Source organism: Schistocerca gregaria, chromosome 4 (assembly GCF_023897955.1).
Source record: "Schistocerca gregaria isolate iqSchGreg1 chromosome 4, iqSchGreg1.2, whole genome shotgun sequence".
Lineage (NCBI taxonomy): Eukaryota > Metazoa > Arthropoda > Insecta > Orthoptera > Acrididae > Schistocerca > Schistocerca gregaria.
In genome coordinates, this window is record NC_064923.1 from 228,077,715 (window position 1) to 228,101,121 (window position 23,407).

A 23,407-nucleotide genomic window follows, 5' to 3' on the forward strand; every position below is an offset into this window, starting at 1 on the left:
CGTCCTGCCTAGCTGGTGTGTTTACCTTTCCTAAAGCCAAACTTGTCGTCATCCAACACATCCAGAATTTTCTGTTTCATTCTTCTGTATATTATCTTTGTCAGAAATGTGGATGCAAGAGCTATTAAGCTGACTTCCCGAAATTCTCGCACTTGTCAGCTAATGCAATCTTGGGAATTGTGTGGTTGACGTTTTTCGGAAAAATAGATCCTGTGTCGCTACTCAAACATTCGACACACCAACGTGAATAGTCGCTCCGTTGCCACTTCCCCCAATGATTTTAGAACTTCCAATGGAATATTATCAATCCTTCTGCCTTACATGAAGTTCTAATTCTAATACTGGATGTCCTGTATCTTCTATATTGAGTCTTCTTTTTTTCTTCTGTCATGAAATCAGACAAGTCGTAACTCTCATAGAGGCATTCAATGTACTCTTTTCACCTATCCGTTCTCTCCTCTGTAATTAACAGTGAAATTCATATTGCGCTCTTAATATTAGCACCCTTCCTTTAGTTCCAACAAACATAGTTTTGACTTTTCTATATGCTGGGTCAGTCCTTCCGACAATCATTTCTTTTCGATTTCTTCAAGTTTCTCCTGCAGCCATTTCGCCCTAGGTTCCCCACACTTTTTATACATTTCGTTCCTAAGTGACACTTGCTGAACGCGTTTATACTTCCTTCCTTCATCGATCAACTGAAGTGTTTCTTCTGTTACCCATGGTTTCTTCACAGTTATCTTCTGTATGCCTATGTGATTCTCTCCAACTTCTGTGATTGCACTTTTTAAAGATCTACAGTCCTCTTCAGCTGAACTGCTAACTGAGCTATTCTTTATAGTAGTATCTACGGCCTCTGAGAGTTCCAAGCATATTTCTTAATTCCTTAGTACTTCTGAACCCACTTCTTTGAATATTAATTCTTCCGGACCAGTCTCTTAAACTTCAGCCTACTCTTCATCACTACTTAACTTTTACCCCAGTCTAATTTTTGATCGGCTTACTGACGGCAAAGTAGTTGAACACGGTACATTAACAGGTCACTGTTATTGTGGTGCTTCCCTCCTTCCTCATGTGAGTCATTTCTGGGATATAGACGGCTACATCTTCATTTTTATTCAAGACTACACGAATCCATCGAACAGTGCAGGTGCGGGAGATATTACAACAATAGGATATTCGGCGAATGGGCTGGCCCTTCTGTTCCCTCGACTAAAATCCCATCGAGCACATATGTATAGTAGTGGGGCTATACCACTGGCACCCCAAATATCCAAGATGGCGGCGTTGACGTCAATCAAGATAGCGGACGTGACGTCATCGAACACAGCGGCCGTGACGTCATCCAAAAGGGCGAATTTTGGTGGGAAGACAGGTCAATTTTGATACTGACCTAACCCCCACCCCTCCCCTACCCCAGGAAAATGGTGCAAAGCTCAAATTCCAACAGGATAATGCATCACACCACAGTTATCTCTACTAACCTAAGAATATGGCGGGAAGATAGGTCACTTGGGCTACCTCCACTAACATAACTCATCCGGCCGCCACCTCTTCCTAGGAACTGGTGCCAAGTTTGAATTTTGGCGATAAATAAAAGTCAGTTGGGCTATCTCTATGAACCTAAGAAAATGGCGAGAAAGAAAGGTAACCCCTACTAATGTCAGTCACCCGACCGCTACATTCTCCTAGGGATTTGCAGAAAAAGGACTCAACCAGTGCTGGGCTGCTGCAGAGAGGAAGGAGTGTACTTTATTTATTTTGGAACAATTTCTTTAGGGATGGAGTATGTTGGAACAATTTATTTAGGGATGGAGTATGTTTATTACGCTGATACAAAACACATTCTCTGACATGCTAGGGGTCTGTCACACAGCCTACAGATATGTAAACCACTAAGAGACACTGCAAATGTGCTTGCTAATTGTGAACTGTAGAAATCATGCACCACTATTTAAAGAATGCGAGACTCTACCGCCATCTAGTGTGTTTGGTCTGGAGGGGGGAAATGGTACCAAAATGACTAAGTCTGCTCTCGGCTGCTGGAGAGAGTAAGGAAGGAGTGTACTTTACTTATTTTGGAACAATCTATGTAGGGATGGAGTACATTTATCACACTGACGCAATACACTCCCACTGGTGTGCTTAGGGTGACAATACAGTCTGCAGACCTTCAAACTACTCGTGAATAATGCAATAGACACGCTTGCTAATTGTAGACTGTCAAAATATTGAATTCCACAGCCTACACACATGCAAACTATTACACCAAAATAATTTCAGTACAGACCTTCAAACTCTTCCTAAATAATGCAGCAGAATGATGTGTAGACCCAATCAGTACTCGTAAACTGTCCAAATAGCGCATTTCACAGCCTACAGACCTTCTAACAAAACAATGCAACAGACACGCAAACAACGTATTCAGCCATGCTCACTGCTCCCTGTCCACTGGACCACACAGGAGGCTAGAGAAATCCCCTGCAAAGTGACGTCTCTATCAGCTGTCAAACCACACACAGGTGCCCATTCGGGTTCCTCATGCATGAGGCGGTGACATCCTTTTTATACTTGATACCTGAGAAATTCCTCTCGAAATACGTGTTCACCTAGGCACAGTTGCTGATGCGACCGGACAAGAGTGCGCTGACGCCGCTGTGAGCCACTGCTGGATGCAGGCCAGTGTGACCCATTACCCTCATGCCACTGCATGTGAAAGTTGGGCCTATTTTCGGGTATACAGTTAGTGTTATACTGATGTCACACAGATCCAACGTGTGCTCACGCCGGTCCCATATGCGACACACCTCTAGTCATCACATGTGTGTGTTTACTGTTGCTGATGCGATACCAATGGATACTGACGTCACATCTCTATGTAACTAAGCGCCAGGTGTTCACTACTGCTCTCTGCCTCGTGATGACTGGTTGTTGTGTGATATCCTTAGGTTAGTTAGGTTTAAGTAGTTCTAAGTTCTAGGGGACTGATGACCATTGATGTTAAGTCCCATAGTGCTCAGAGCCATTTGAACCAATTTTTTTACTGCTGCTGGCGTGACCCCTGGCTTTACCTGTGGGTCAGCGCAGAGAGACAAATGTCGCAATGTTTCCCAGAGTAGCACAGTGTGAATTGTTCCTATCTGGACATACCAGCTGCATCTAACAGTTCTTAACTGCCAAGCATGACTGACACAATGCCGCAAAGTGTGTGCGCATAGCTACAAACCATCAGAAGCGCATCCAACAAGGTTCTCAATCTTATACTGATGTCACATAGCTATGTAAAATCAGAACCAAATCTACCTCTAGGAAATTCCATAGTGTGCCAGAAATAGTTAATGCTCGCTTTCTTGATGTCTCAGCTTGCATGTCCAGAAATTCTCTCACTGACAGAACCTGTTTACGAAAATAGCGCAGAACAACATCGAACGCAGTCTTCCTAGCGTTCCTAATGTCATATCCCATCCATAATTTGGTATCCTTCCTGCATTCAACACACACATATGTCCCCCCCACTATATAGAGACTTCTATATCCCAGGACAAAAGAATGTCTTGTGAATGAATCGAGCATAATGATTGGCCCTTATCAACTTTACCCTCCAAATTAGTGATGCGACTGGTGTGGAAGCACCATCAGCCTTTTCTTTCTTTCTGCAGATGATACTTTCAGCAGGAGAAAACCTATTTTACACAGAAAGGCATATTGCTTCGACAATTAAACCCTGCAAAGTGCTCCTACATATCGTCAGATATGGAAAGACTCTTACTCAAATACAGTGCTCTCTCACTGAGGACAAGAGCTTGAATATTAGAGTGTGAAACCGAACTCCAACCCAGGAATATATCACTGTATACCGTGTCGATGTAGTAAATATACAAAATCGCCCCTTTTACATCATTCATACATATACTGCGAAGACAGGCAGCACACTATGAAACGTCCCCTTTGAAAAATTATACAAGACTGTGCTTAAACTGAAACAATATTTTTGGCGCAACGCAATCTGACTTCCAAAAATCCTTACGAAAGAATGGCCCTGACTAACATTAACCTATACGTTTCACAAATCACTTACGTCACAAAAATCTTCGTTACTCAAGTTACTGCAATACAGCGAGCGCCACTACTGCCAGCTAAATAAAGGATTCAAACTACTGAAGGCACTAACTACTGATGGGCACAGTTAGCAAATGAAAGATTTTAATAGAGAACAAACAATGTATTTACCTTAATAGTCATAATATATATATATATATATATATATCAGTTCATGACACCAATTCTTACAAATTTCAAAACTCTGCCATCTCTCTCCCCACGTCCACCACTGCAGGCGGCTCACCTCCAACTGCGCAACGCTACGCGCTATTAGCATCCAACTGCCGCTGCCCAACACTACAATGGCAGACAACAATGCAAACCAGCCACAGACTGCACACGGCACAGCCAGTGATTTTCATACAGAGCGCTACGTGGTGGCGGCGTTACCAACAAAAAAACCTAAACAGCCTACTTACAACTATGTGTACTTGCGGCACTATGGCATCGAATTGTGTTGGCCCTCAGTGGATTGAAGTCACTCTCAGAACTGTTCTACAAGTTCGGCCTCGTTTCCCCTCACGGCACAAACGCATTACTGCTTCTGGTCCATACCTGCTTGGTTGCTTGCTTTTCTACACCCATCTCCTGACTCTAGGATTACAAAAAGTATTTTCGCATGGTTTACCATAATATTATACCATTTTCGCAGTACTTCTCGATATCAAGCACACAGAAGTAGCCTCCCAATCATTCACCCAACATAATTCCGAAGTTATAGACTGGAAACTTTTCTCTACAAACCCGAAACTTTAGCCCTTATCCCGTCTGCGAAGACCTTTATGTGAGAACTGAAAACAAATAGAGGAAAATGATATTTCGACTCACGAATACCGATGTCAGTGATGTAACAGATTCAAAATCATCCCTATAATTTACAAAATCAACTAACGTGTTTCTCATGTCTAGAGAACAAACAAACGCCTCTTTCATGTGCTAGATGCACACACCACAATCTATCTTCACTCAACTAAACAAAAGCACGAAATGCGCAGAAGCAGTCAACCCAACATTTTACATGAGACGGAATAATGGTCCAGCAGAAACACACCTCCATATTCAATCTTCTCATATTTCCACGCGATCACGAAAGCTGCCCAACACAGACTAAGAATTAGTTTACTATTCAGCCCTCTAGAGGACGGCAAAGTTAACTCATACATTCCTGCATTCCACAGGCCTTTGCATTCGGACGGCTGCTGCCGTTTACAGGAAACGTGAATCATTACGGCACAGATCAACAGCGCTGCCGGCCAAGCACGCATGACCCTACAAATTCGTTAACATATATACACTCCTGGAAATGGAAAAAAGAACACATTGACACCGGTGTGTCAGACCAACCATACTTGCTCCGGACACTGCGAGAGGGCTGTACAAGCAATGATCACACGCACGGCACAGCGGACACACCAGGAACCGCGGTGTTGGCCGTCGAATGGCGCTAGTTGCGCAGCATTTGTGCACCGCCGCCGTCAGTGTCAGCCAGTTTGCCGTGGCATACGGAGCCCCATCGTAGTCTTTAACACTGGTAGCATGCCGCGACAGCGTGGACGTGAACCGTATGTGCAGTTGACAGACTTTGAGCGAGGGCGTATAGTGGGCATGCGAGAGGCCGGTTGGACGTACAGCCGAATTGCTCAACACGTGGGGCGTAAGGTCTCCACAGCACATCGATGTTGTCGCCAGTGGTCGGCGGAAGGTGCACGTGCCCGTCGACCTGGGACCGGACCGCAGTGACGCACGGATGTACGCCAAGACCGTAGGATCCTTCGCAATGCCGTAGGGGACCGCACCGCCACTTCCCAGCAAATTAGGGACACTGTTGATCCTGGGGTATCGGCGAGGACCATTCGCAACCGTCTCTATGAAGCTGGGCTACGGTCCCGCACACCGTTAGGCCGTCTTCCGCTCACGCCCCAACATCGTGCAGCCCGCCTCCAGTGGTGTCGCGACAGGTGTGAATGGAGGGACGAATGGAGACGTGTCGTCTTCAGCGATGAGAGTCGCTTCTGCCTTGGTGCCAATGATGGTCGTATGCGTGTTTGGCGCCGTGCAGGTGAGCGCCACAATCAGGATTGCATACGACCGAGGCACACAGGGCCAACACCCGGCATCATGGTGTGGGGAGCGATCTTCTACACTGGCCGTACACCTCTGGTGATCGTCGAGGGGACATTGAATAGTGCATGGTACATCCAAACCGTCATCGAACCCATCGTTCTACCATTCCTAGACCGGCAAGTGAACTAGCTGTTCCTACAGGACAATGCACGTCCGCATGTATCCCGTGCCACCAAACGTGCTCTAGAAGGTGTAAGTCAACTACCCTGGCCAGCAAGATCTCCGGATCTGTCCCCCACTGAGCATGTTTGGAACTGGATGAAGCGTCGTCTCACGCGGTCTGCATGTCCAGCACGAACGCTGGTCCATCTGAGGCGCCAGGTGGAAATGGTATGGCAAGCCGTTCCACAGGACTACATCCAGCATCTCTACGATCGTCTCCATGGGAGAATAGCAGCCTGCATTGCTGCGAAAGGTGGATATACACTGTACTAGTGCCGACATTGTGCATGCTCTGTTGCCTGTGTGTATGTGCCTGTGGTTCTGTCAGTGTGATCATGTGATGTATCTGACCCCAGGAATGTGTCAATAAAGTTTCCCCTTCCTGGGACAATGAATTCACGGTGTTCTTATTTCAATTTCCAGGAGTGTATTTTAGCCCTGTACTTACAACTAAATGTTAGCATCGCGGCCTCAGTTGAATGACACTCGTCAGTGGGCGAAGTATTACAAGTATACCCTGCTGATGGCTGCGGATCTGGAAAGAGAAATATTGGTAACCATTCTTATGACTTGATATACTCTTCCCCTGTTATCGCAATACTCCACGTCAAATCCACATCTTCATTACGATTGGACATAGTAATTTCCTTTCCACATGTCGGAACACAAACACATACTGCATAAGCCTGATGCTCAAATGCAAACATCACGCACCGCCTACTACTAAGTATAATACTTCGTCAATAACTGATCACAGGAGAAAAGAAATAATATCGAGAAAAAACCAATCACGGGTGGACATGTCTCTAGAAAGAGAGGTTTAACTACCATATGTTTAAAAAACCAATCTATCCTATGTTACTGTTACAAGCGGTCTTGGTTCTACAGGTACACACAAGTGTCCATGTTAAAACCTATACTGGCTTTATAAATCGAGGTACAACATTACATCTGAATGAGGTGATTTTTCCGGACAAATACCGAGCTGGTGATCATAGGAAAGTGTATTATCAGACCAGCACGCTGGTTACACATCGCCGACGGTGCAAAAGCGCTGAATTTTGAAAGTGATTCGGCTAAGGAAAGTGGTATGTAAGCGGTATTTGCGACTCGCTCATGCTGCCCCAGCTAGATATTTCTATAGTACTTGTAATGTTGCCTGTCTTCATACCATGTCAGAGTTTCTACGATATATCCACTGAGTTATAGGAGATACCTGATTGAGAAGGAACACAAACAGCAGTAGTACATGATGTGCTGATTGAAGTCATCAGAAAATGTACACTAGCTTCTCAGATCTCTAGTATTACCCTATTTGCTAGAAATGATGCCCATGATTTGGAATCAAGTCTTTCCACTCAAGCTCATACCTGCGATGGATCCTACTGACAAGTCGTTTAATGATTACAACCACTACTCAATCAAATATCTGGCAGTCTCATATCTCTAAACAAGTCATCTTTCTCGAACCTTGCTGTTACAGTAAAATTTCAATGTGGTTTTAGTCACCCCCTATGCACCTTGCAACTGATCCCATTTCTACAGCTTCGTGGAGGTGATCGTTCCAATTTAAGTAGCAACTGAGCAGAGGTCAGAGAAAGGCATACCCACCATCTTCGTCAATCCATGTAGAAGTAGAATGACCTGAGTTAGAGCAAGAGGACCGCATTTGGACCATTCGGTGGAAATGCGTGCAATATGGTATGTCTCGAAGCTAATTACAGATACTGCAGTCCGAAGCAGATCCACATCCATTCACATCTAGCAGTCCAACATGCTATCATCATTATTCTGTAGCATCCAACAAAGAAAAATTACGAACAATAAAAGCTCCACTAACATGATCCGATATACAACTTACCTATGCGCCCCATATGTGACCACCGTGAGGCAGCATTGCAGTTCTGTGACGTCAGTATAACACTGACTGTTTACCCGAAAATAGGCCCTTGGTCTTGTATGACCAGCGTATATTCCAGCAGGATAATGCAAGACTGCATCACATGATCGCAAGACTGCACACCGCAGTGTGGTTTCGGGTTCCGCTGAATAGGTCAGGAGTTCACTACACTCAGCTGGCGGCTACACGGGTAGCGGAGGCTGTGTGGCATGGACTGGGCGGTTTTTTAGGTTAGAAGGCCTCGGGAAAGTGCGGGATGGGCTGCAATGTCAAAGGGTGCTTGGCAATTACAGGACGTGCTTGGATCAAGGAACAGTCGGAATTATAGTTGTAAACTGTTGTAGTTGCGCTGGAAAAGTCCCTGAGCTTCAAGCGCTAATAGAAAGCACAGAAGCTGATATCGTTATAGGTACAGAAAGCTGGCTAAAGCCTGAAATAAGTTCTGCAGAAATTTTTACGAAGTCTCAGACGGTGTTCAGGAAAGATAGATTAGGCAGAATTGGTGGTGGAGTGTTGGTGTCTGTCAGTAGTGGTTTATCTTGTAGTGAAGTCGAAGTAGATACTCCGTGCGAATTGGTGTGGGTGGAGGTTATACTTAACAGCCGAATTAAGTTAATAATTGGCTCCTTCTACCGACCCCCAGACTCCGATGATACAGTTGCGGAACAGTTCAGAGAAAGTTTGAGTCTCGTAACAAATAAATACCCCACTCATACGGTTATAGTTGGTGGGGACTTCAACCTACCCTCGGTATGTTGGCAAAAATACTTGTTCAAAACCGGTGGTAGGCAGAAAACGTCTTCCGAGATTGTCCTAAATGCATTCTCCGAAAATTATTTAGAGCAGTTAGTCCACGAACCCACGCGAATTGTAAATGGTTGCGAAAACACACTTGACCTCTTGGCCACAAACAATCCAGAGCTGATAGAGAGCATCATGACTGATACAGGGATTAGTGATCACAAGGTCATTGTAGCTAGGCTCAATACCATTTCTTCCAAATCCATCAGAAACAAACGCAAAATAATTTTATTTAAAAAAGCGGATAAAGTGCCACTAGAAGCCTTCCTAAAAGACAATTTCCATTCCTTCCGAACTGACTATGCGAATGTAGACGAGATGTGGCTCAAATTCAATGATATAGTAGCAACAGCAATTGAGATATTCATACCTCATAAATTGGTAAGAGATGGAACGGATCCCCCGTGGTACACAAAAAAGGTCCGAACGCTGTTGCAGAGGCAACGGAAAAAGCATGCGAAGTTCAGAAGAACGCGAAATCCTGAAGATGGGCTAAAATTTACAGACGCGCGAAATTTGGCACGTACTTCGATGCGAGATGCCTTTAATAGGTTCCACAACGAAACATTGTCTCGAAATTTGGTAGAAAATCCGAAGAAATTCTGGTCGTATGTAAAGTACACAAGCGGCAAGACGCAGTCAATACCTTCGCTGCGCAGTGCCGATGGTACTGTTATCGACGACTGTGCCGCTAAAGCGGAGTTATTGAAGGCAGTTTTCCGAAATTCCTTCACCAGGGAAGACGAATGGAATATTCCAGAATTTGAAACACGAGCATCTGCTAGCATGAGTTTCTTAGAAGTAGATACCTTAGGGGTTGCGAAGCAACTCAAATCGCTTGATACGGGCAAGTCTTCAGGTCCAGATTGTATACCGATTAGGTTCCTTTCAGATTACGCTGATACTATAGCTCCCTACTTAGCACTCATATACAACCGCTCGCTCACCGATAGATCTGTACCTACAGATTGGAAAATTGCGCAGGTCGCACCAGTGTTCAAGAAGGGTAGTAGGAGTAATCCATTTAACTACAGACCTATATCATTGACGTCGGTTTGCAGTAGGGTTTTGGAGCATATACTGTATTCAAACATTATGAATCACCTCGAAGAGAACGATCTATTGACACGTAATCAGCATGGCTTCAGAAAACATCGCTCTTGTGCAACGCAGCTAGCTCTTTATTCGCACGAAGTAATGGCCGCTATCGACAGGGGATCTCAAGTTGATTCCGTATTTCTAGATTTCCGGAAAGCTTTTGACACCGTTCCTCACAAGCGACTTCTAATCAAGCTGCGGAGCTATGGGGTATCGTCTCAGTTGTGCGACTGGATTCGTGATTTCCTGTCAGGAAGGTCGCAGTTCGTAGTAATAGACGGCAAATCATCGAGTAAAACTGAAGTGATATCAGGTGTTCCCCAGGGAAGCGTCCTGGGACCTCTACTGTCCCTGATCTATATAAATGACCTGGGTGACAATCTGAGCAGTTCTCTTAGGTTGTTCGCAGATGATGCTGTAATTTACCGTCTAGTAAGGTCATCCGAAGACCAGTATCAGCTGCAAAGCGATTTAGAAAAGATTGCTGTATGGTGTGTCAGGTGGCAGTTGACGCTAAATAACGAAAAGTGTGAGATGATCCACATGAGTTCCAAAAGAAATCCGTTGGAATTCGATTACTCGATAAATAGTACAATTCTCAAGGCTGTCAATTCAACTAAGTACCTGGGTGTTAAAATTACGAACAACTTCAGTTGGAAGGACCACATAGATAATATTGTCGGGAAGGCGAGCCAAAGGTTGCGTTTCATTGGCAGGACACTTAGAAGATGCAACAAGTCCACTAAAGAGACAGCTTACACTACACTCGTTCGTCCTCTGTTAGAATATTGCTGCGCGGTGTGGGATCCTTACCAGGTGGGATTGACGGAGGACATCGAGAGGGTGCAAAGAAGGGCAGCTCGTTTTGTATTATCGCGTTATAGAGGAGAGAGTGTGGCAGATATGATACACGAGTTGGGATGGAAGTCATTACAGCATAGACGTTTTTCGTCGCGGCGAGAGCTTTTTACGAAATTTCAGTCACCAACTTTCTCTTCCGAATGCGAAAATATTTTGTTGAGCCCAACCTACATAGGTAGGAATGATCATCAAAATAAAATAAGAGAAATCAGAGCTCGAACAGAAAGGTTTAGGTGTTCGTTTTTCCCGCTCGCTGTTCGGGAGTGGAATAGTAGAGAGATAGTATGATTGTGGTTCGATGAACCCTCTGCCAAGCACTTAAATGTGAATTGCAGAGTAGTCATGTAGATGTAGATGTAGATGAAACGCGTTGTGGAATTCACTGCCAGTACAGGCCCTGATTTATCCTTTATAGAACATGTCTGGGGTGCGATGGAAACACGTACACTTTCATACCAGCCTCAGCATGATTCAGGAACTGTTGTTATAGCACAGTACACCAAACTGTGTTCCGCACTACACTGGTGCTCCGCTGGAAGTGAATAACCGCTCCGAGGAAAATGACATCGTGATTTTTTGAAGTTTTTCTGATACTATTTTTTTATTATGATTTCTGTATTATACGCTATGATCCAAAATAGAAATAGCCTCTAAAACAAGTTTTCTTAATTTTGTTTGGAATTTTATCACCACTCAAAATAAACAACATTCCCATCGAAGTACGAGGATTCTGTCAGTGTTCTATAAGAAGAAAAGTTTGGGAAACAGTTTGTTAGATGAATGCCAATAAAGTCATCAAGTTAATGTTTGGAGGGTATTTGCTTGCATGCTACAAGGACAACTGGGTTCCATACCTCTGGGAATCACAACTCGTACTGAAGTTAGTAGTGGACATCACTTTTTATTCGAATGGATGGTTAGGCATTATGTACCGTTTATGTGAAGAACATTCGCACGAAGTACGATAAATATATCAGGCTGGTGCTTCGTGGTGTAGCACTTTCCATTTCCAACAGTGATAAGTAACATGACGTACGAACAACCATGCACTTGACAGATTCACAACAGAGAAGTAATTTTAAATACAAAGGATATTTTTCTTACACGCTCTCCAATGTTAATAACTATCAGTTCTAAAGAAATCTTGCAGCCACATTTTCCTAGATATTGTTATTGTTATGAAATTCTTATTTAAACAAGGTAAGACGTTTGCGTAGTCATGAAATGACATGAGATTTGAATCTGATTTCTTTCGCCACAGGTTCACGTAGTTACTTCAAACGATAATTTAGAAAATTATCAATAAGTTCGCAACAGTGGCATTTAGCAGGTACACTGTATTATATTATTTAGCGACGGTTGTGATTTAAGAAATAAGGCGTGAGTCAAGAAACACAATTAAAACCTCTTTCCTTTAGATACGTGAAAGTGTGAAACAGAACTCCTGGGTAATACTTACAGGTCTTTGAGAGACGCACGATATGGCTGAAGCGAAGTGTTCGTCAGCACTACGATGCTGGCGTCTGTCACCGTTCTGCAACAAAGCAAAGTAGTCCGCGGTCAATGAAGGGTCATACAAGCGAGATGAGATACACGTCACTTGCCAAAGAAAGATGACAAAAACTCTAAATGAAAAAAAATCGTGTTTTAGTGTGTTGGATATTAGTAATAAATTTCTCCCAGCACGTCCAGACTATAAGCATCTCCTGTCGTAGCACGAAACGCTTGCGGAAGGATACTGTATACCACATCTGTAGAAAAAATATCTGTGCTGGAGAAGTAACAGTCATTCAGTTCTGAACACGTTTGATGCGCGTCCAATCGCGAAAACAAAGATGTTCGCAGTCGTATAATCTGTACAGATTTTCTTTTCAGGTCAACTGGAGTAAATTTGTAACTGTAAATGTTATAACAACTCCTAAAGAACCAGTCAGGTTGTTTGAAAATAACGTGTGCAATATGTTCAAGCATGTCAAGATTTTGAAAATGCCTTTGTGCTGTGCCGCCAGCACATTAAAGATATTTATGCAAATATTACCTTAAGCTTGAGAAGTAAAACAGCACACTCACTGCTTCATTAATTTCTCCTGTTTGTTCAACTGGCAGCATGTATCACGCACGTAAAAAAATTCTTGTGTTATTCGTCAGCATAAGTTGCCATGGCCACATACGAGGTGCATTCACGTTCTAAGGCCTCCGATTTTTTTTCTAATTAACTACTCATCCGCAATCGATGAAACTGGCGTTACTTCTCGACGTAATCGCCCTGCAGACGTACACATTTTTCACAACGCTGACGTCATGATTCCATGGCAGCGGCGAAGGCTTCTTTAGGAGGCTGTTTTGGCCACTGGAAAATCGCTGAGGCAATAGCAGCATGGCTGGTGAATGTGCAGCCACGGAGAGTGTCTTCCATTGTTGGAAAAAAGCCAAAAGTTACTAGGACCCAGGTCAGGTGAGTAGGGAGCATGAGGAATCACTTCAAAGTTGTTATCACGAAGAAACTGTTGCGTAACTTTAGCTCGATGTGCGGGTGCGTTGTCTTGGTGAAACAGCACACGCGCAGCCCTTTGAGGACGTTTTTGTTGCAGTGCAGAAAGGAATTTGTTCTTCAAATCATTTAAGTGGGATGCACCTGTTACCGTAGTGCCCTTTGGAACGAAACAGGTAAGGATTACGCCCTCGCTGTCCCAGAACATGGACACCATCATTTTTTCAGCACTGGCGGTTAGCCGAAATTTTTTTGGTGGCGATGAATCTGTGTGCTTCTATTGAGCCGACTGGCGCTTTGTTTCTGGATTGAAAAATGGCATCCACGTTTCATCCATTGTCACAGCCGACGAAAAGAAAGTCCCATTCACGCTGTCTTTCCGCGTCAATATTGCTTGGCAACATGCCACACGGGCACCCATGTGGTCGTCTGTCAGCATTCGTGGCACCCACTTAGATGACACTTTTCGCATTTTCAGGTCGTCATGCAGGATTGTGTGCACAGAACCCACAGAAATGCCAACTCTGGAGGCGATCTGTTCAACAGTCATTCGGCGATCCCCCAAAACAATTCTCTCCACTTTCTCGACCATGTCGTCAGACCGACTTGTGCGAGCCCGAGGTTGTTTGGGTTTGTTGCCACACGATGTTCTGCCTTCATTAAACTGTCTCACCGACGAACGCACTTTCGACACATCTATAACTCCATCACCACATGTCTCCTCCATCTGTCGATGAATGTCAATTGGTTTCACACCACGCAAAATCAGAAAACGAATGATTAGACGCTGCTCAAGTAAGGAAAACGTCGCCATTTTAAGTATTTAAAACAGTTCTCATTCTCGCCGCTGGCGGTAAAATTCCATCTGCCGTACGGTGCTGCCATCTCTGGGACGTATTGACAATGAACGCGGACTCATTTTAAAACAATGCGCATCTTTCTATCTCTTTCCAGTCCGGAGAAAAAAAATCGGAGGCCTTAGAACTTGAATGCACCTCGTATAAATAGTTGACTCAGTATGAGGTATCCGCAAGCTCCACGTAGTATCAGAAAAGTCGTTCCATGGAATCACAAGAGCTACCGAGTTTTACCTATTGCTCACGAACACTCGGAAATATAACAGAATTGTTCGAAATATTATTTAGTTCCATAGATGACTATAAGACATATTTTAATGTCCCTTACAGGTTACTAAAGAAAGTCCTTTGTATTCATGTGTACATGACACACTTATAGAGATGAGTAAAAACAAGGAAAAGACGTAACAATTACTTCACTTATTATTTTGCTCTACATCGATATAAGTTTTCGTATAAATATTCATGATTTGTCGACTTTCGAGAAGAAATATTGGCGTATATCTTCAAAGAAGAACTTTTGCTGTTATACTTTCTACACTACTAGGTATGCAATTACTTCCATCGTGGCATAATCCGCCCCTTTTGGTTCAAACACGAATTCAAACAAAAATAATCAAGTTACTTTTATCTTTCAGAGATTATAGACCCGATTATTCAGTTTGAGCTGTGTTGGACTAATTATAAAATATTACGCAAGAGAAATTTTATGAGGAATAATAATTTCAGTAATCACTGGGTGAAAATATGACACAGATCGCTGTAATTTGAAGTCGTTATTTACTGGTAAGCTAATTACGGCGCACGAAAGTGATTGCCTATTTCGTCAGTCTACTAATTAACTGCGACCATCTGTAAGTGGAACAAAGTTGCCGCATGGAGTTTGGACACAGGACTGGGGAGTACAACTGCATAGTTTTCCAATATGCGTGTACATTGTGACGACCGCTACATCGCATTGTTCACTTGCCGGAAGCACTGAGGTTTTACGTTACTTATATTAATATAAATTTCTTTATACAAGACCTGAAAGTATGCACATTTTGTTAATGAGTTCGATATTTTAACTGGAAGGTGACTGTGAAGATATATTGAATTATTTTTCTCTGGTACTTGCAATGCCACATTAGTGAATTATCTTTCCTAAAATTGTTTAAAGCGTTTTTCCCGAGCATAACTTTATTATTCATTTGGTATTAGGCAGCTAACGGCCATTAATCTAGACAAAGGTTTAAAAAATGGCTCTGAGCACTATGGGACTTCAAATCTATAGTCATCAGTCGCTAAAGGTTAAATAACAGATACATAGTACAAAGCATAAACTGATGACATAGCAGTGACAAAAGTACAACAACAACGTTGTAGTGACATAAATATAATTAATGATATATGTATACTTTTAACGAAGGTGTTGAACGTGCTGAGCATCAATTTTACATGAGAGCCCAGCAGGTTAATTGGGAAAACGAGAAATTACGAACACTAGAAGTACAACGGCTCAGCGCCTAAATTGAAATAACTACACATATATATTACATATTAACATATTCTACGAGGTTTAGGGATTGCAGCCGGATGATGTTGACATCTTGCCGCAATATTTCGGCCGGGAACCTTTCAGCCATCTTCAGGTTAGTGTCCTCCACGGTGTCAGGTTTATACTAAAAATTGGTGCGGAGACAAAAGCGCATTGGCAGCCGTCACAGGAGCGTCCTCTATTGATGTCAGCGCCCTCTGCAAATACTGTTCTATCTCTGGCGAAAAGATGAAACTACACTTCCGCCCTCTTTCGGAACGCGCACTGGGGAGCAAAAAACAAACGTCAGATGTCGCCAGACGTTTTATTGTCGACAAAAGCTTTTCTCTCTGAAGAAATTAAAGGGATCATCGGATTACAATCCTTGTCTACTCGAAAGCCGCTGTCATTATTTATAATATCTTCTGACAGGAGTATTTTCATAGATTCTTTAATTACTGTATCTCAAAAGGTTCTCGCCGGGGCCAAGATTTGAGTGGCGGAATAATCCATACAGTGTCTTATGGTAAAACAATGCTCAGCTACGACCGACTTACTGGACTGAGAAATGCGAGTGCGGCGCTCATGTTAATTAGCGTATCGTCTGACCTATGTAAGCTTTGCCAGACTGGCAGGTAATTTTATAAATTCCGGCCTTCCGCAGTCTCATCGTCCTTTACCGAACCGAGAACAGCAATAATCTTCGCCGGCAGCCGGAGGATTACCTTAACTGGATGTTTCCTTGGGATCCTGCCTACCTTAGACGCAATATTGCCGACTTGTGGAAGGAACCCCAGGACTTGAACAGCTTCTTATCTTCTTGATTTTATGCATGGTCACGTTTCTTCCTCCTCAGCGCTGTACTAATCTGATGTGGAGGGCAACCATTATTTTTTAACACCGAATGTAGATGTTCTAACGCCTTTGTAAGGCTGTCTGCATCAGAAACAACATGTGCTCGGTGCACCAAACTTTTAAGGACGACGGTAGTTTTCGAAGGGTGATGGCAGCTCTACACTTGCAGACAGAGGTCCGTGAGTATGGGCTTAAGGCAGACGGAATGCCCATATGACCCATTCGTATTCCTACAAACCAAGACGACCAAAAACGATAAGCAACCATCCTTCTCTGTTTTCATTGTAAACTGGATGTTCTGGTGGAGTGAATTCAGTTGTTGCAAGAAACGTGACAGTTCTTCAACATGGGGCCACACTACAAAAGTGCCATGTACACGTCGGTTTAAGTTTTCCCGAATCAAGTGCCCTTTCCTAAGAGTCTTCCATAAGAAAAGTTTGCTGCCAGGGAAGAAAAGGGTTCACCTATGGCATCACCGTCAGCTTGCTCTATATATTCATTGTTAAATAAAAAGTGAGTTGAGGAACGGAAATGACGAAAAAGTGCTGTTATATCGGCCGTGAATTTATTACTGATGAGTGACAGAGTCCGTAACAGGAATCATAGTGAAAAGTGAGTTGAGGTGGTCACTAAACTGAAATTTGTCCTATTTTCTCAGGATGTCCTTTCACAGAGTATAGAACGTCACACTAGCGTAGTTAAGTCTTGGATCGAATTAAGGCCTTGTACAACGACAATAAACGGGTCGGATGAGAGCCCCACAAAAATCGGCAGGCTGGTCTGATTTAATTTAATGCTTTTTCCACAGTGACTTACTCCATGGTTTATGTGAGGGACCCATGAAAATCGATAATCAAAGGCGACGCCGAAAAATCGAGCCTGCGATGACACTGGGTAACATTCGATATCTAAGATCACTTTGTCGAAAATCTTGAAGAGAAACGCTTGGTAAATATGACGAAATGTTGCTTATCAGGCGTCCGTTCGGAAGCGGCTTTTCACATGGAACATGGGAGAGCAACGTGCGCTTCACATTCTAAATTAGAAATAAGATACAGTTATAATCAACTTATGCAAACATTCAATGGCTTGTTCTGTGCTTATTAACCCTTGTTTATTTACTACATTTACCATTTTTATGTATGTCTTGGGCCACGGAATGGAATACGGTTATTTCAGTTAAAATTTCCGTACGTTGGGGGGTATAGGTTCTTTGCAGAAAACTACTTAATTTTAAAACGGTACTCCTGTTTTTCCCAGTTTCACAATGAGAGCTTGACCCATTAGTACACTACTGGCCATTAAAATTGCTAGACCAAGAAGAAATACATATAATAAACTGGTATTCATTGTACAAATATATTATACTAGAACTGACATGTGATTACATTTTCACGCAATTTCTGTGCATAGATCCTGAGAAATCAGTACCCAGAACAACCACCTCTGGCCGTAATAACGGCACTGATACGCCTGGGTATTCAGTCAAACAGAGCTTGGATGGCGTGTACAGGTACAGTTGCCCATGCAGCTTCAACACGATACCACAGTTCATCAAGAATAGTAACTGGCATATTGTGACGAGCCTGTTGCTCGGCCACCATTGACCAGACGTTTTAAATTGGTGAGAGATCTGGAGAATGTGCTACCCAGGAGAGCAGTCGAACTTTTCTGTACCCAGAAAGCCGGTCGGAGTGGCTGAGCGGTTCTAGACGCTACAGTCTGGAACCGCGCGACAGCTACGTCGCAGGTTCGAGTCCTGCCTCGGGCATGGATGTGTGTGATTTCCTTAGGTTAGTTAGGTTTAAGTAGTTCTACGTTCTAGGGGACTGATGACCACAGCAGTTAGGTCCCATAGTGCTCAGAGCCATTTTAACCATTTTTTTTTTTTTGTACCCAGAAAGGCCCGTACAGGACCTGAACATGCGGTCGTGGATTATCCTGCTGAAATGTAGGGTTTCGCAGGGATCGAATGAAGGGTAGAGTCACGGGTCGTAACACATCTGAAATGTAACGTCCACTGTTCAAAGTGTCCTCACTGCGAGCAACAGGTGACCGAGACGTGCAACAAATGGCACCCCATACTAGCGTGTCGGGTGATACGCCAGTAGGGCGATGACGAATACTCGTTTCCAATGTATGTTCACCGCGAAGTCGCCAAACACGGATGCGACCGTCAAGATGCTATAAACAGAACCTGGAGTCATCCGAAAAAATGTTTTGCCATTCGTGCATCCAGGTTCGTGGTTGAATACACCATCGCAGGCGCTCCTGTCTGTGATGCAGCGTCAAGGGTAACCGCAGCCATGGTCTCCGAGCTGATAGTCAATGCTGCTGCAAACGTCGTCGAACTGTTCGTGCAGATGGTTGTTGTCTTGCAAACGTCCCCATCTGTTGACTCGGGGATCGAGACGTGGCTGCACGATCCGTTACAGCCATGCGGATAAGATGCCTGTCATCTCGACTTGCTGGTGATACGAGGCCGTTGGTCACGATATGATATACCGCAATCGCGATAGACTACAATTCGACATGTATCAAAGTCAGAAACGTGATAGTACGCATTTCTCCTCCTTACATGAGGCATCACAACAACGTTTCACCAGGCAACGTCGGTCAATTGCTGTTTGTGTATGAAAAATCGGTTGGATACTTTCCTCTTGTCAGCACGTTGTAGGTGTCGCCACCGACGCCAACCTTGTGTGAATGCTGTGAGAAGCTAATCATTTGCATATCACAGCATCTTCTTCTTGTCGGTTAAATTTCGCGTCTGTAGCACGTCGTCTTCGTGGTGTAGCAGTTTTAATGGCCAGTAGTGTATGTTACCTTTATCATCTGCCGAAGCTTTTAAACGGTTGTGCCTATTGTACGAAAATTTGCATGTTACACTTCGTTGCACAAATAATGAATACACCCTTTATCATGTGGATTGCACGAAATACGAGAAGTGTTCAGTAAGTAATGCAACACTTTCTTTTGCAGGTCGGTTTCATTCCTCATTCCAATACGCCGTATCTTTCCCGACTCTTTTGGCTACAAAACTGTAATTTTCGACATAATCCCCATTCATTTTGAATGGAAGTACCAGTGCCTTTAACATGAATCACCGATTCTACGACAGCCCTCAATCAGTGCTTTCGTACCATTGGTGTCTTATGCTAAAGATACTGGCACTTCCAAAAAACTTGAATAATATTGTGGTTTGAGGCAGGTAACAGTTTTGCTGAAACGCTTAACGGCGGCCTGCGTCTGTTCGCTCTTAGCCGTTTACCGAAGGTAGTTGCTGGATCGCTGTCTAGGGGCAAGTGCTGGCGGTCATGTTGGACATGGCTGCTCCGAGCAGTTGCCGGAACTGAATATGATTTCGGGTGAGTACTTTAGGGCTGCGTAGTCAACCTATATTTCCGAAAAACATGTCACCAGGATTTCGTCGGTGACCGCCCTGAAACTTTATCTGCTATTCATGCCTACAGAATTAAAGAGGGAAGTGCAGTTACTGAATCGTAGGCAATGGCGAACGCTGGACTTGATTTGAGAGCAGATTACTGTGCAGACTGCAGGAACACTCGGAACTGTCCGCTCGGCATAAGCAGCGTTATATTATACGTTTTAGTTTTGAGTTAATTTAATTCAAACGGTTTACCGGTGGCTAAATTACGTCTGTCTCTTCATGTTTGAGGCCGGTTTTTAATGTATCAGTGTTCTTGCAGTGTTTGTGTGATTTAATTTTGTTCTCTGGATTAATTTACCAGCTTGTTGTTTTAGTGGAAGTCTTGTGGGTGTTGTTATTTAAAATTTAATTATACATTATTTTATGCATCCAGCTAGATCCATTCCCATTTTACCTAAGGCTAGGATTATGCACTGACCAGCCAGAACATTATGACAACTTACCTAGTAGCCTGTGTGTTCACGTCTGACTAGGATAACAGTGGCGACGTGTCTTGGCATAGATACAGTGAGGCATTGGTAGTTATCTGGAGGGACTTGGCACCAAGTCAACGCACGCAAACCAGGTAATTCCCGTAAATTCCGGGGAGAGAGGGATGACCCCTGACATCGCAACCAATCACATCGCAAATACGTTCGATCGGGTTGAAATGTGGGGAGTTCGGGCTTCAGCACATCGATTGGAGCTCGCCACTTTGTATCTGCAACCACTCCATCACACTACTGAAATTGTGACATGGCGTATTATCTTGGTGAAAAATGGCACAGTCGTTGGTAATGGGAAATACACTACTGGCCATTAAAATTGCTACACCGAGAAGAAATGCAGATGATAAACGAGTATTCATTGCACAGATGTATCATACTAGAACTGACATGTAATTAAATTTTCACGCAACTTGGGTGCATGGATCATGATCAATCAGTACCCTGAACAACCACCTCTGGCCATAATAACGGCCTTGATACGCCTGGGCATTGAGTCAAACGGAGCTTGGATGGATGGCGTGTACAGGTACAGCTGCCCATGCAGCTTCAACACGATATCACAGTTCATCAAGAGTAGTGACTGGCGTATTGTGATGAGCCAGTTGCTCGGCCACCATTGACCAGACAATTTCAGTTGGTGAGAGATTTGGAGAATGTGCTGTCCAGGGCAGCACGCGAACATTTTCTGTACCCAGAAATGCCTGTACAGGACCTGCAACATGAGGTCATGCATTATCCTGCTGAAATGTAGGGTTTAGCAGGGATCGAATCAATGGTAGAGGCACGGGTCGTAACACATCTGAAATGTAACGTCCACTGTTCAAAGAACCGCCAATGCGAACAAGACATAACGGAGACGTGTAACCAATGGCACCCCATACCATCACGCCGGGTGATACGCCAGTATGGCGATGACGGATACACGCTTCCAATGTGTGTTCACCGCGATGCTGTAAACAGATGCTGTAAACAGAAACTGGATTCATCAGAAAAAATGACGTTTTGCATTCGTGCACCCAGGTCCGTCGTTGAGTACACCATCTCAGGCGCTCCTGACTATGATGCAGCGTCAAGGGTAACCGCAGCCATGGTCCCCGGCTGATAGTCCACGTTGCTGCAAACATCGTTTAACTGTTCGTTCAGATGGTTGTTATCTTGCAAACGTCCGCATCTGTTGACTCAGGGATCGAGACGTGGCTGCACGATCCGTTACAGTCATGCGAATAAAATGCCTGTCATCTTGACTGCTGGTGATACGAGGCCCTTGGGATCCAGCGCGGCGTTCCGTATTACCCTCCTGAACCTACTGATTCCATATTCTGCTAACAGTCAATGCGAGCAGCAATGTTGAGATACGATAAACCGCAATCGCGATAGGCTACAATCCGACCTCTATCAAAGTCAGAAATTCGATGGTACGCATTTCCTCTTCTCACACGAGACATCACAACAACGTTTCACCAGGCAACGCCGGTCAACTGCTGTTTGTGTATGAGAAATCGGTTGGAAACTTTCCTCATGTCAGTACGTTGTAGGCGTCGGACCGGCGCCAAACTTGTGTAAATGCTCTGAAAAGTTAATCATGTGCATATCACACCATCTTCTTCCTGTTGGTGAAATTTCGCGTCTGTAGCACGTCGTCTTCGTGGTGTAGCAATTGTAGTGGCCAGTAATGTATGATCGTCATGAAGTGTACATGAATTGTACGTGGTCTGCACCCAGTATACGATATTTCTTGGGCGTCAAGGTGCCTTGAATGAGCTGCACTGAACCCATGGAGGCCTAAGTGACTGTTCTTCAGCGCGTAATGGAGCCCCCACCAGGCTGTCTCCGTCCCGCAGTACTAGTGTCAAAGACGTCCGACATTGGTTTATGCGGTTTTCCCACGCGGTGTTGCTTGTCTGTTAGCACTGACAACCCTATGCAAACGCCATCGCGCCGGGTCGTTAAGTGAAAGCCGTCGATCACTGCGTCGTCCGTGGTGAGGCGTAACGCCTGAAATTTGGTATTCTCGAAACACTCTTGTCTCTGTGCATATCGGATTATAGGATTCTCTAACGATTTCCGAAATACAGTGCCCCGTGCGTTTACCTCCAACTACCATTCGAGCGTTCGAACTCTGTTAATTTCCGTTGTTCCGCCATAATAGCCTAGCAAACCTTTCCATATGAATCACCTAAGTACAAATAACAACTCCGCAAATGCATTGCCCTTTTATACCTTGTATGCGCTATACTACCGCCATCATGACTTTCGTCACCTCAATCTATATTTGGTGAGACATGAAGTCTGTTTCTCAATGAGTTTCTTTCTGTAACATTAGATCTGAGAGACGAGCGGGTAGAAAACATCGAAAGCCAATAGAAGAAAAACCTTTCTGTAATGGATATGCCTATTTTAATCACTCCTAATCTCTCAGTCATTTATTTTTGAATTGTGGTTCAGTACAGCTGTTCGATGTACAGTGTCATTTAAATGTAGTACTAATTTTCGATTAAGTCTCCTGTGTAATAAAATGTGTCGAAAAATGAGAAAAATATCCAATCAATTCGTACCTCAAGTCTCTAAAGTCTGTAATATTGGTATCACAGCTCATCCGGTCTAACTTGCCTACCACAACTTACCCGCGTTAAACTGAAATGCGAACATAATTTTTTACCCCCATTATACGTATTTGTATGTTCACTGAAATAAGATTATTA

At 43.8% G+C, this 23,407-nt stretch overlaps 1 protein-coding gene across 1 annotated transcript in view; it reads right to left on the reverse strand.

The window, feature by feature from the left end:
* Window positions 1-23,407, reverse strand: part of LOC126267153 (follicle-stimulating hormone receptor-like) — a 1,045,286-nt gene that overhangs the window by 444,845 nt on the left and 577,034 nt on the right. The window contains exon 3 of the mRNA XM_049972091.1: window positions 12,507-12,581. Within this exon, the coding sequence (XP_049828048.1) occupies window positions 12,507-12,581 (75 nt within the window). The remainder of the gene's footprint in view (window positions 1-12,506; window positions 12,582-23,407) is intronic.